This window comes from Lissotriton vulgaris, unplaced genomic scaffold (genome assembly GCF_964263255.1).
Source record: "Lissotriton vulgaris unplaced genomic scaffold, aLisVul1.2 SCAFFOLD_803, whole genome shotgun sequence".
NCBI classification, from domain to species: Eukaryota; Metazoa; Chordata; class Amphibia; order Caudata; family Salamandridae; genus Lissotriton; species Lissotriton vulgaris.
The window spans coordinates 118,761-131,399 of NW_028253292.1; the positions used below are offsets into that span (position 1 = coordinate 118,761).

The window sequence follows — 12,639 nt, forward strand, 5'->3', positions numbered from 1 at the left end:
TCCGCACAGCACCGCCTGTGCCTCCCTGCACAGCTGCCGCTGCTGAGGAAGTTTGAGGCCCTCCTCCACCCGCAGACTACCACCTGCGCCTCATCCCTGGTGGCCAGTGGTAGGCCGTAGGTTTGTTCATCCTCCATTGTATTGCCTGTATTTTCTTTCATTGCTCCCGTTGTAGTGACTGCATTTTCATTGTTGTGTCTGTGACTGCTGTTGTCTGTCTCCCCGCTGCCTGCACGTGGTCTGTGCCCGTTCTCTCCCTCTGTTCCCCTCGCTACCCCCGTGTCTCTCTGCCCGATTTTTCCTTCTGCTCCCCTCGCGGCCACAGTGTAATCTGTCCGTTTTTGCCTTCTGTTGCTTAGCTGGCCCTGCATTTCTGTGACCTTTCTGCCTTCTGTGCCACTTGTTTCCCTCCGTTTTTCTGGGACCTTTTTGCCCTTCTTGTGACCTTTTGCCTTCTGTGCACTCGTTTCACCCTGTACTCTTGTGACCTTTTTGCCATTTTTGTGACCTTTCTGCCCTCTGTGCCACTCGTCCCCCCAATTGTTGTGCCCTTTTGCCTTCTGTTTCCTTCATCGCCCCTCACTGCCCCCGCCGCTGCGTCGCCTGTGGCTCCGCCCCCTCACTGCCCATTCGCTGCCCCAGCCTCCTGCATCCCAGCTTCTCCTCACTCCCACCTCCCCATACATGCCGGATGCTGCGCGGTCGCGCCGCTGGCGCGCGGCAAGCCTGTCTGCACCTGTACGCGCCTGGACCGCGCCCATCGCCAGAACCCCTGGCCCCCGCACCCGCCATGACGAACGCCGCCACTACGACGCCAGCACTCTGCATGCTCTCAACCCCGGATGGACCCACAACTGCTTCAAGGCCGCCCCGAAACTCACACAGGGTCCCTTCACCTGCTGGAACTGCAGCTACACCAGCTACAGAGCCGATGAACCACCCGCCATGAAAGACCTCAACCACCTCCGATGCATACTACTGAACACCCGCTCCTCACGCAAACACTCCGCCGAGCTCTGGGACCTGCTCTACACAACCTCCCCGACATTGCCTTCCTTACAGAGACCTGGTTGAACAACTCCTCCTCCGCACCGACATCGCCATAGCCATCCCAGACTGCTACAAGATCACCCGCAGAGACCGTACCAACGGAGTTGGAGGAGGAATCGCCATCGTCCACAAGAACAGCATCAGGGTCTCGACTAGCACCGACGACGCGCTCAGCACCGCCGAACATATGCATTTCCAGATCCACACAGACCCCAACTCCACGCTCAGAGGCACTCTCGTCTACCGACCCCCCGGACCCCGCCCCCAGTTCAGCGACTCCATCGCCGACTTCATCAGCATGCACGCCCTGACCTCCACTGACTACATCCTCCTCAGAGACCTGAACTTTCACCTTGAGAACAACAACAACAACTCCACAACCTTGATCGATAACCTGGCCAACCTCAGACTGAGACAACTTGTCACAATACTCACCCACTCCGCCGGCCACACGCTCGACCCCGTCTTCTCCTCAAGCCCGCACGTGTCCGTCAGCCACACCACCGAACTCCTCCTGACCGACCACCGCTGCATCCACTTCACCTTCCAGAAACCCACCACACACCACCGCACCCAACAGATCCCCTGCCACCGCAAAATCACAGATGACCAACTACATGCAAACCTCGCTCTCAGCCCACCCACCGAACCCTCCAACACCGACGTCGCTGCCCACAACCTCAGACGCTGGATTGAGGACTGCGCCAACACCCTCGCCCCGCTGAAGAAACCCCCCCACAGAGACACCAGCAAGAGGGCCAGCTGGTTCACCGCAGAACTTCTAGATTCCAAGCAAGCCTGCCAGAAGCTAGAGAAGAAATGGCACGGTGAACAAACTCCGTACAGCCACGCAGCACACAAGGACGCCGTCTGCATACACCACCACCTCTTCTGGGCTGCCCAGAAGACCTCCTTCAAAGATCGCCTCGACAACCATGCACACAACAGCAAGGAGCTCTTCAACATCATGAAGGAACTCTCCAACCCCAGCTTCAACACCAACGACATCCCGCCGTGGCAAGCCCTGTGCGACTCCCTCGCCACCCTCTTCCACTGAAAGATAGCAGACATCCACGACAACTTCAACACCCAGACAGCCCCAACAGACAGCAACACAACAGACCCTCCGCACACCATCGACCACGTCCCCTTGCTAGCCTGGACCAGCGTGAGCATCGATGACACCATCAAGACCATGAGCACAATCCACTCCGGCTCTTCGTCAGACCCATTCCTGCACCACATCTTCAACAAAGCAAGCAGCTCCATCGCACCCCACCTACGCAACGTCATCAATCTCTCCCTTGAGACCGCGACCTTCCCAGAGAGCTGGAAACAAGCTGAGATCAACGCCCTACTCAAAAAACCCAAGGCACGCCCAAGAGTCCTCAAGAACTTCCGACCCATATCTCTGCTCCCCTTCCCGACCAAGGTCATCGAGAAAATCGTTAACAGACAGCTAACCCGATACCTTAAAGAGAACAGAATCCTGGACCCTTCCCAGTCAGAGTTCCGCAGCAACCACAGCACCGAGACCGCCCTCATTGCCTCCACCGACAACATCAGGACCGTGCTAGACAACGGGGAGACTGCAGCACTCATCCTCCTAGACCTCTACGCCGCCTTCGATACCGTCTGCCACCACACACTACGCGCACGCCTCCATGCCGCAGGGATCCGAGACAAGGCTCTGGAATGGACCACCTCCTTCCTCTCCGGCAGAACCCAGAGTGTACGCCTGACCCAGTTCCGTTCGGAAGCCTCTGAGATCATCTGCGATGTACCCAAAGGATCCTCCCTCAGCCCAACACTGTTTAACATTTACATGGCCCCGCTTGCACACGTTGCCCAACAGCACGACCTCAACATAATCTCCTACGCCGACGACACTCAGCTGATCCTCTCCCTCACCAAGGACCCCATCACTGCCAAAGCCAACCTCCATGAAGGAATGAAGGCCGTCGCCAACTGGATGAAGATCAGCCATCTGAAGCTGAACTTCGGCAACACGGAGGTCCTCATCCTTGGCTCCAACCCATCAGCCTGGGATGACTCCTGGTGGCCAACGGCACTGGGGGCAGCCCCGACCCCCACCGACCACACACGCCACCTGGAAATCATCCTCGACTCAACGCTCTCAATGACCAAGCAAGTCAACGCCCTCTCCTCCTCCAGCTTATACACCCTCCGCATGCTGCACAAGATCTACAGATGGATCCCGACAGATACAAGAAAGACAGTCACCCAGGCCCTCGTCAGCAGCAGACTCTACTATGAAAACGCCCTCTATGCTGGAGCCCCGACCAAGCTCATCAATCTACTACAACGCATCAAAACGCCTCAGCACGACTGATCCTTGATGTACCACGACACGGCCACATCACCCCCCACCTGAGAAACCTGCACTGGCTCCCCGTCAACAAGAGGATATCCTTAAAGCTTCTCATCCACGCACACAAGGCACTCCACAAGACCGGCCCAGCCTACCTCAACAGACCGCTCTCCTTCTACACCCCCAACCGCCAGCTATGCTCCGCCGACCTCTCACTCGCCACCGTCCCGCGCATTTGAAGAACAACCACCGGCGGGAGATCCTTCTCCCATCTCGCCGCCAAGACATGGAACACCCTCCCACTGAGCCTATGACAGATCCAAGACCTGCTGCCCTTCAGGAGGACACTAAAGACCTGGCTGTTCGAACAGTAGTGGCCCCCACCTCCTCCCCCCAGCGCCTTGAGACCCTCGCGGGTATATAGTGCGCTTAACAAATGACTGATTGATTGATGTGGTGACCCATTTCAGACTACCTATTAATCATTTAGGTGTATTTGTTAGAGCAAATGTCCCATAGAAAGCATGTGTAAATACATCCCAGGTGAATTAATCTGATAGGCTTTTGGTGCAGGTGGAAACGACATACAAATCTCATGTTTATCTTTTGCACTGTTCATAACTCTCCTGTTCCATACCTGCCACACATCAAGGTAGTTTTTTCTGCGTGCTAGGTTCTTACTGCACAGCCACCATATTCAGATATAACTTCGTTGCTCCTTTTGCCTTTGATTGCTCTTCATGACGTGCTTTCCTGTGTACTCTCACCCCCTTTTTTCCAGATACTGGGATTGTTCAAGTCCTTGCTTCACCTACCGAAGAGTTTGCAGAATCCCACATGACACCGATGATAACTGGACAGTCGCCCTTTATGATGACCATGCTGCCTTTTTAGATAAACCCCCTATCTGTTGTGGGTACATACACAATAAGAATTGTTGGAAATGTAAAACAGCAAACAACCAGGGGAGAAACTCAGAAGGTCCCAATTAAATTTTTAGAAAGTTTATCCCATGTGCAAACACTATGCCCCATTTTTGCTGCACGGAACCTGTGTCTGCCTGCCCAGTGATGTAAAAGTTTGAGGCCTGTTTAATGTAAACCCACCATACAGAAGACACTGCAAGGAAATCTCTGCGTATGGTAACTTATATATGTGTACTACTGGGTATGCCTAATTGGCACCCACCGAGCCCTGGTAAGCGATGAAACGAGAAGCATGACGAGTTATTGCCTGAGCTCCAGATTGATTGAGGCACTTTCGATATTGGTTTTGCAGGCGTGTCATATCTTTCCAGGCAAAGTAACTGAAACTTGTAATTTTGGTTCAGACAACCTGCTCCTAAAATCTTGCATTTAGAGTTACTTCTCCATTCTTACACTGACATTTCTGATGTCTCTCTAAAGACTTGGCAAGACGAGCTCAAACATTAGTCTCTGATGGACTTTCTGGTGATTGTACACCTTGGAAGGTGATAGAGCTAGCCACTAGCATCCATCATTCATTTCTGGTCTTCAGCAAATTTAGAGGGGATTGTGTTGATGGAGACATCTTGTAGTTCTATGGTAGCTGTTTATACCAGACATGCTCTTCATGCCTTTTGCAAACTCCTTCATTTGATCCTTTCATAAAGCCATCAAAGAGATGGTCGTCACACTGGCACCATCCACTATATGTCACACAACTCAATCACACCCAGTTTAGGTGTCAACGGGCTTATGTTGTGAATCCTCAACAATTACATTCTAAATGCCACCACTGCCTTTGGTACATGTCTCTTGTGTTAAGTTTTTTGTGCAGGTGTTGAATGAGTGCACTTCCCTTGATCACGAAAGGCAGATTTCCTTAGCATGCATTGCACAGTTTGTGATTGTTCTGCAAGAGGTGCTGCCACAGGATATTTTATTGCAATAGCACTTATGGTCACTATCCCCATATATAGAAGGTTACTCTACGCCAGCAGTCCTGGAATCTCTTCTTGTGGATGGTTGGTGCATGTACAAACATATGCTTATCCACTCATCCCTGAAAAGTGTTTGTAGGGCTTATCAAAGTGGACCTGTGACATTCACCAAGGGGGAGGTACATAGCCTCATCTTGGTTATCATCAGGGCCATGAAAATATATTTTGCTGATGCCAGATGACAAGGAAGGTGTAGCTGATGTGGGCTCTTCCACACCAATTGACAGCATCCTAGGCCATATGTTCACATATCTCCAAGGACATCCAACATTCCATATATTGAGACAACGCATTCCTTGCGCTGCCACCAGAACTCCACACTGCATAGTTACTTCTGTAACTCCCCACAAAGTCTAGTGCTGTAAAGTTGGATTAGTGAAATAATGATTTTACCTTCTGTCTGCTGGTTTTTGGACTGGATAAAATAATGGGGCTTATTCAGCCCCTGGACCAATGGCATTCAATGTAGTAGTCCCTGTTTACGTTTCAGTGACTAATGTGCTATTGTTGAGACTGGTGGCTAACATGGTGTTATGGCGGCTGATCACACAATACCGCACAAAATTCAGCTAACTGCACACCATTTACTCAGAGCTCTGTTCACAGTATGTCACTGGGCAGTTCTACAACTTACTTGAAATTTTGGAAGTTTGGCTAAGTGAGGCATGATTTGATATCATGTAACTTATAGCCTCGTGTTTCAGACACATCCTTGGCCTGTTTTGCTTATAAGGCGTTTGTTTCTATGATGATGAGGGGGCATATTATCAAGAAACAGCGTTAAAACTATTGACGCCTTAGCGGCAGGAAACTGCCACTAAAGCGGCGATAATAGGATTAATAATATACCTTTGTGAATTCTCCTAGAAGCCCATGTTCTGCTGTGAACCTGGGCTTCTATTGGAATTCTCAAGGGCATATTATCGGGCATATTATCAAGCCCATTATCGCCGCTTTAGCGACAGTTTCCTGCCGCTAAAGCGGCGATAATTTTAACGCCGTTCTTGATAACATGCCACTTAATTTTTTGTTGCCAATGTCTCCCTGCTTATGTTGCGTTTGTTTCCACAACCATTCACAGTCCGCCTTACTGGTAATAGCTGGTAAATAGTCCACCTTCCATGTTCACAAATTTAAATTCACTGCAGTGATTGTAGTAAATTAGTATTTCAAGCCTTCACGTCGACTGTTTCCTTGAAGGTACAAACAGAGAAGGTGTTGCATTTTCAACCTTTTGTCCCTTAACAAAATATTTTCTCAAGCTTCCAAAAGTTTGAGAAGTTCAACAAGTATTCATAATATGATATCCTCCATAGTTCAGAGTTTCTCCAAATCTGTTTGTAAAGGAGTCTTCTAAATATTTTCATAACATGGACACAGACAAAAAGTAATCACTAACACCACATACCGTGAGATACAGTGGTTGAGGTAAGGCCGACAATTTGCATTTTAGGAGGATGAAGTAGAAAGCATGAAAAAGGTTGTGGGGATGACAAGGAGATGGGATGGAGGAGTGTGAATCCTGAACAAATTTGCAAAGTTCTATCATTCACAAATATTTTACAAAAAGCATATATAAAATTCTAATTTCATGCTCAGCGCATTTTTCAAGGAACATTTAGAGTAGCTGGGGTACTTACATGAGCTGTCAAGTAGTTTCTTAAATCCACCTTCAGCTGAAAATAAAGCAGAATAAAGGTTAGCTGATTTCTGAGAAGTGAGTACAGACCTTTTTAAACCTCAGGAGACCATGCTAGTTTATAGATAGATAAAGAGCGAAGTCCTCTTTTGAAACACCAGACACAGACAATGTTCAATGGGCAATTATAAATACTAAACACCTCTGTGCATACATAACTAATCTTTCTCCTATGAATTATGCTGTGATACATATGACCAGGCTGGAGGAATCTGACTGTCTTTAGTAAGGGGTACCAATTATAGACCTCTCTGCAGGAAGGTTTATCTAGTGGAAGTCGCCACAGCTTCTGAAATGTGACTGATTTAGTTATTTATTACATTTTTAGAGAGTGGGAGCTTTCTACAAGATGGCGGTTCATTGTGCACCACAACAAAAATAATCACGAAGAGAAAAAAAGGACACAGCAATAAAACGTTAACCCGTTTGCTGCTTCGAACGTTCCGTGCCAGTGCAGAGCATTCTATTAAGCGGGCGGAGCCGCGTCAGCTAATGGACGCGCGCATCACTACGGAGGTAGTGCTCGTGAGGGCCGTTGGGCGACACTCGCAGCGAACGGGTTAAAGAAATGTAACAGAATTAGACTGAGAAACGTTCAAAAACGTATTTAGGTCCTTTTCAAAGATGAAAAAGTTAGGACCAAGTCAGAGAATGGGGAGAGGGGATTTCCAGTGCTTATGTGCTTATTGTAAATTTGTGATTTGCTAACAAGAGGAAGATTAAGGTGGTCAAGAGAATGACTGTAAGTCGTGCAAGCTCCTGTCCCGGCTCCTACTGAGAAGTTTATCTGCCCGATCAGAGTTGTAAAAAACATAATGGCTATATAGGGGAGACAGGAAAGTGTGAATTCAAGGAGGGTGTCTAGCAACAACCAATGCAAAGATGTAAGGATGGGCATTATGCCTTCACTTTTCCATCCACACATTCACTCAGCTACCCATGCTAATCAATGCAGCCTAGCAACAGCCCCACAATTCCAGTACTGAAATTCACACATATTTATATCAATGCACATGAAATTTGAATTGTGGAACTCCCTCCTCTTCTGGTACTGAGAACCACACAGAACTCGTCCATATTACAACGGTCGAGTTGTGCATTTGTGGGTTGGCACATCAATTGTTAGAGTCCTTCCTGTCAGGGCGGTCCCAAAGGGTCCAACTGGGCCAGCAAGTTTCAAACATTGGTGCACTCACCTGTGGTGTCCCCCAGGGCTCAGCATTGTTCGCTCTCCTTTTCAACATCTACCTCCAGCCACTAGTGCCCGCTCTAGTCCGCATGGACTGCCCAGTCTTCAACTACACGAACGACACACAACTAATCCTCCAGATCGATAACTGCTCTCAAGCCCACGCCCGTGTGCAAAACACACTTAGACGTACTGTGAACTCGATGACAGCCAGTTCGTTGAAAATCAACCCTGATAAAACTGAGGTCCTTGTCATCCCCTCCAAAAACAATCTACTGGAATGACCTCTTCTGGCCGCAAGAGCTGGGCACCACCCCTATGCCAGTTCCTGTCGTAAAAAGCTTGGGCATCAAGATTGATACCAACCTCTCTATGGCAAATCAAGTCTTGGCCGTGGTCGGAACCTGTACTGGCTTAATGAGACCGCTACGGAGACTAGCACCCCTCCTGGCATTTTCCCCACTACAGAAGGTAGTGTCGGCTATGATCGTGTCCAGACTGGACTACGGTAATGTCTTATATATCGGTCTCCCAGAGAAACTTATCAGCAAGCTACAGGTGACTATCAATGAAGCAGCTATGTTGATTTTCAGGCTTCCCAGATGGGCCCACGCAACCCCCCTGTTGCAGCAGATGCACTGGCTCCCCATGAAACAGAGAATAAAATTCAAGGGTCTCTGCATCGCTCATAAAGCTGTGCATGGCCAGGCCCCAGCCTATATCAAGGAGCGCCTAAGGAACTATGTGCCGTGTCGTACACTTCGATAGTCCAAGGCAGCCTTCTGTCCCACCCACGGTTTATAACCGCATCTAAAGGCGGCAGAGCCTTCGCTATCTTAATTCCTCAACTTTGGAATCGACTGTCTGAGAATCTCCGCAAGGAACCCACACTCTTCCCCTTCAGGAAGCAACTCAAGACTCTCCTGTCTAGGGAGGCTCTGGGCACAGCCTGATAACTCTTCCAAGCATTGTAGTTTTGATTCCTGATTGAGTTTGGCCACTCTCTCAAAGCGCTAAGAGACCTGCTGGTGATTATGAGCTCTACAAATGTCAGTTAACATAACATAACATAACAATGTTATTGTAGCCTCTACCAACGTCCTTCAAACTTCTGTGGCACTTGTGGTACTGCTTGGAGCTTTGCATCTGCTGTATCAATTCCTTATAAAGACTGCTGCATGTATATGAAATCACTTGAACATGTATGTGTGTTTTTCTTGTATGTTGTTCTCTACGTTAACACTTAGTAATTTCCAGGTAACTTACCGGTATAGTTAGTAATTCCAAAATCCACTCTTTCTTGTCACAGCCTCATTCGGTGAGGTATGTTCACGCCCGGGAGACAGGCACTCAGCTAGCCTCTGACCTGGCACCATGTGACTTTTAATAAGTGTCACCTCCCACATCACTTCCACTGTTGGTTACCGAAGTAATAGGCTGAACCATAGGCAATAATGGGGCGGAGCGTGCATACTGCAATGAGTCTTAGACAGAGCCAAGATGAAAATACCCTTTCTACAAGGAAATCTGACCATAGGTTTCAAATGACCCAATGGGGGGGGGGGGGGGGCTGTCTCAAATACTGTGGTATCTGCTCTATTCATATGGACACAATCCAACAGGAAGACAACAGGTACTAAGACACATCACGGCCTCCATCAAATCCAAACTTAAACCTAGGTAGCAACAAACTCAGTGAACTTACAACACTTGATAACCCAAAGTGGGCCATTTGCAAACGCTACCCGAAGCAACACACAGGACATGGCACGTTTGGACAAAGAGGACATAAATGTCGCTGGCCTGGCAGGGCTTGTCAGTGTCAATCAGCTGGAATCTACCAACTCATAGAAGGAAAAGCACGATGCACTCCAACTCGACGACCAGGAATATCTCTCAAATGTATTTTCTTTATCCTTCAGCTTGCTTGATCTTTAAGACAGAAAACATGCACAACAACACCAAGAACGATAAGGATCTGTCCTATCAAGGACAGCAGCATATTCCCTCAACATGGTACAACACCAGAGAATCAACTAAGATAATAGAATAAAACCCTAAATCGTGTGCACAGAGTATCTATCCCTGCAGTTTTTGTGCATGGTGTCACTAGGTAATGCCTCCACTGCTGTTGTCCCTCTACATGTGCTCGGGCAAATTCCTGGCTGGAGGGGTTGGCCTGCCGTTAATGGCAACTCAGGTGCAGCATGGATGACCAGCAGCACCACATCATGGATGGTGCAGCAATGGGCATATCACTAAACCCGGCACTTATCTGCCTCTTACCTTTGACATATGTACCATTCATAAAACACATGAAGGTCTCAAGGTGGCCGCTATCCTGGTATAAGGTACTTGCCCACCGAAGATGTGGCTACAACTTCTAAGGCCGCCATTTTGTGGGATAAATGGTTATTGAGAGAGGAGAAGTTAAGTTGAAGCAGTGCCTAAGTACACATCCAGCGGTTTCTACTCTCCCACTATCGCAAACATCCATTACTTTCAGGCAGCTAGAGGTGTGGCAATTGCATAGAGGCGCACAAATAACTGAGCCCGGGTTACTTCGCAGCGAGTGCAGCAGTGTGCAGAACAACCGTGATCTCAAAGTGGAATTACTTTGTTGACTAATTACCAACCCAAAAAGGAAAAACAAAGTATGTACACAGTCACAAAATGCAGTGGCTGACCTAAAAGATGAAGGACCCCTCAAAGAAGCAATGAATGAAATAAAGAAGGCTTACACAACCAAACGAATTAATGAAGTGGTATGACCCAGAGCTCTTCCCTGTAAATTCTTGTATTGATATGACCTCTGGCGGACGAGACAGCTAATGTTGTTTGTAGATAGAGCTAAAAAGGTGCCATATGAGATCCGTGCACAGCCATAAGCCTTGTAAGCCAGGGTCTGCCCCAAGATATAGAACTAAAGGACATATTTACAAGCCCTTCATGCCACCAGAGCTTCACTTTTTATGATGCGCCGGTGGTATAGCGGCATCCCCCATATTTACAAGGTGGCGCTAAACCACTTAACGTAGCTTAACGCCACCTTGTAAATATGCCCCTTTCCACGCAGTCTTCTACGGCAAATGGGCATGCAGTGGCTTTGGCAGTGTGCTTTCCACCCCAACAACCATCGCTTTTTTGACACTGCCCTAGATTTACAAGTTTGGGCAAGCGCCACCAAAAAAGGCCAGGGTATACAAGGTCTTAGAATGGCGAAACGAGGAGAAATGATTAATTTCTTCTAATTTTTTGCTCTTTCTATGTGTGCTAAAGAGAAAATCGTCATTATTGATTGTTTATGTGCAGGAAGGTGTCCCTACCTGCACATAAACAATCGCCCCTGAGGTGCAAGCACCCTTGCAACTTGTCAGCAGGGTGGCTGTGCTGGTGATAGGCAGCTTTTTTTAGCACAGAGGTGCACCGTATTCTTGTGAATATGGTACATCCCTGTTGGAGCGCGTCATTGCCAAATTTGGCATAACACCACGCGCCAACATTGTTTTGTAAATATGCCCCTCGGTCCTAGGAAATGGTTCTTGTGGTTTTTTTCATACATATTTGTTGGCAGAGTAGTAGACCAAGTGAATCTAAAGAGACACATCATTTATTAAGACCTGTAATGTGGTAACGGATGACAATTCATAAAATCCACATTCCATGAAAACGTTGACATATTTTACATTTGATAATATGCACTTAACACTCAGTAGAAACTTTTCTCTCAACTTACAGGTGAAGGAGTAGCGGGCTCCAGATAGTGCCTCAACTTCAGGAAATCTGTAATAGAGTTTATAAATTGAACACATTGATTTTGTTTTCTGATAACATAGGCCAACAGCACCCTATGTGTCAGACGATGTTTTTTAACCTGTGACCCAATACAAACATGCATTTTCATTTGCTAGCACGTGTACTGGGCGTGTGCAGTTAATATTCGAACAGCAATCTCACGAGAATATCAGCATGATCGATTACAAAAATAAAAAAAATTTTATTCACATGAGAAAGCACTCATCTGAGTTTTACTACAGTTATTTATCGAATCAGAAGTATAATAAATATGTCGATAGATAATTGAATAGATCAGTGAAACTACATCCAAGAGACGGAGATCCCAAAAAATTAACTGTGCCTCCACCATCCCATTGCAAGTTGAATCGGGGTGGGTGAGCAAAGAGGAGACAAAGGTAAGAGAGTATCTCATGCGTAGAGAGGTGAAAAAAACACCTCATCAGCAAAGTCCTTTATTCGGTTATTTCCATAACCATAAAAGAGTGCATCAAACATACAATTAAAATACGATTACAATCATAAACTAGTCACTGTGTATAGTTAGAACAAAGAACAATTCATGGTAATTTTACAGAGGAAAAGTCAATGGGCAAAGTGCTCATGTGTCA

The 12,639-nt window shown here is 47.5% G+C and overlaps 1 protein-coding gene across 1 annotated transcript in view; it reads right to left on the reverse strand.

Annotated features, from left to right (window-relative positions):
- The window catches only part of LOC147661043 (thread biopolymer filament subunit gamma-like), a 56,380-nt gene that overhangs the window by 11,354 nt on the left and 32,387 nt on the right, over nt 1–12,639 (reverse strand). The window contains exons 7-8 of the mRNA XM_086951371.1: nt 11,970–12,016; nt 6,986–7,021 (exon numbers count right to left, since the gene is read on the reverse strand). Coding sequence (XP_086807497.1) covers nt 6,986–7,021; nt 11,970–12,016 — 83 coding nt within the window. The remainder of the gene's footprint in view (nt 1–6,985; nt 7,022–11,969; nt 12,017–12,639) is intronic.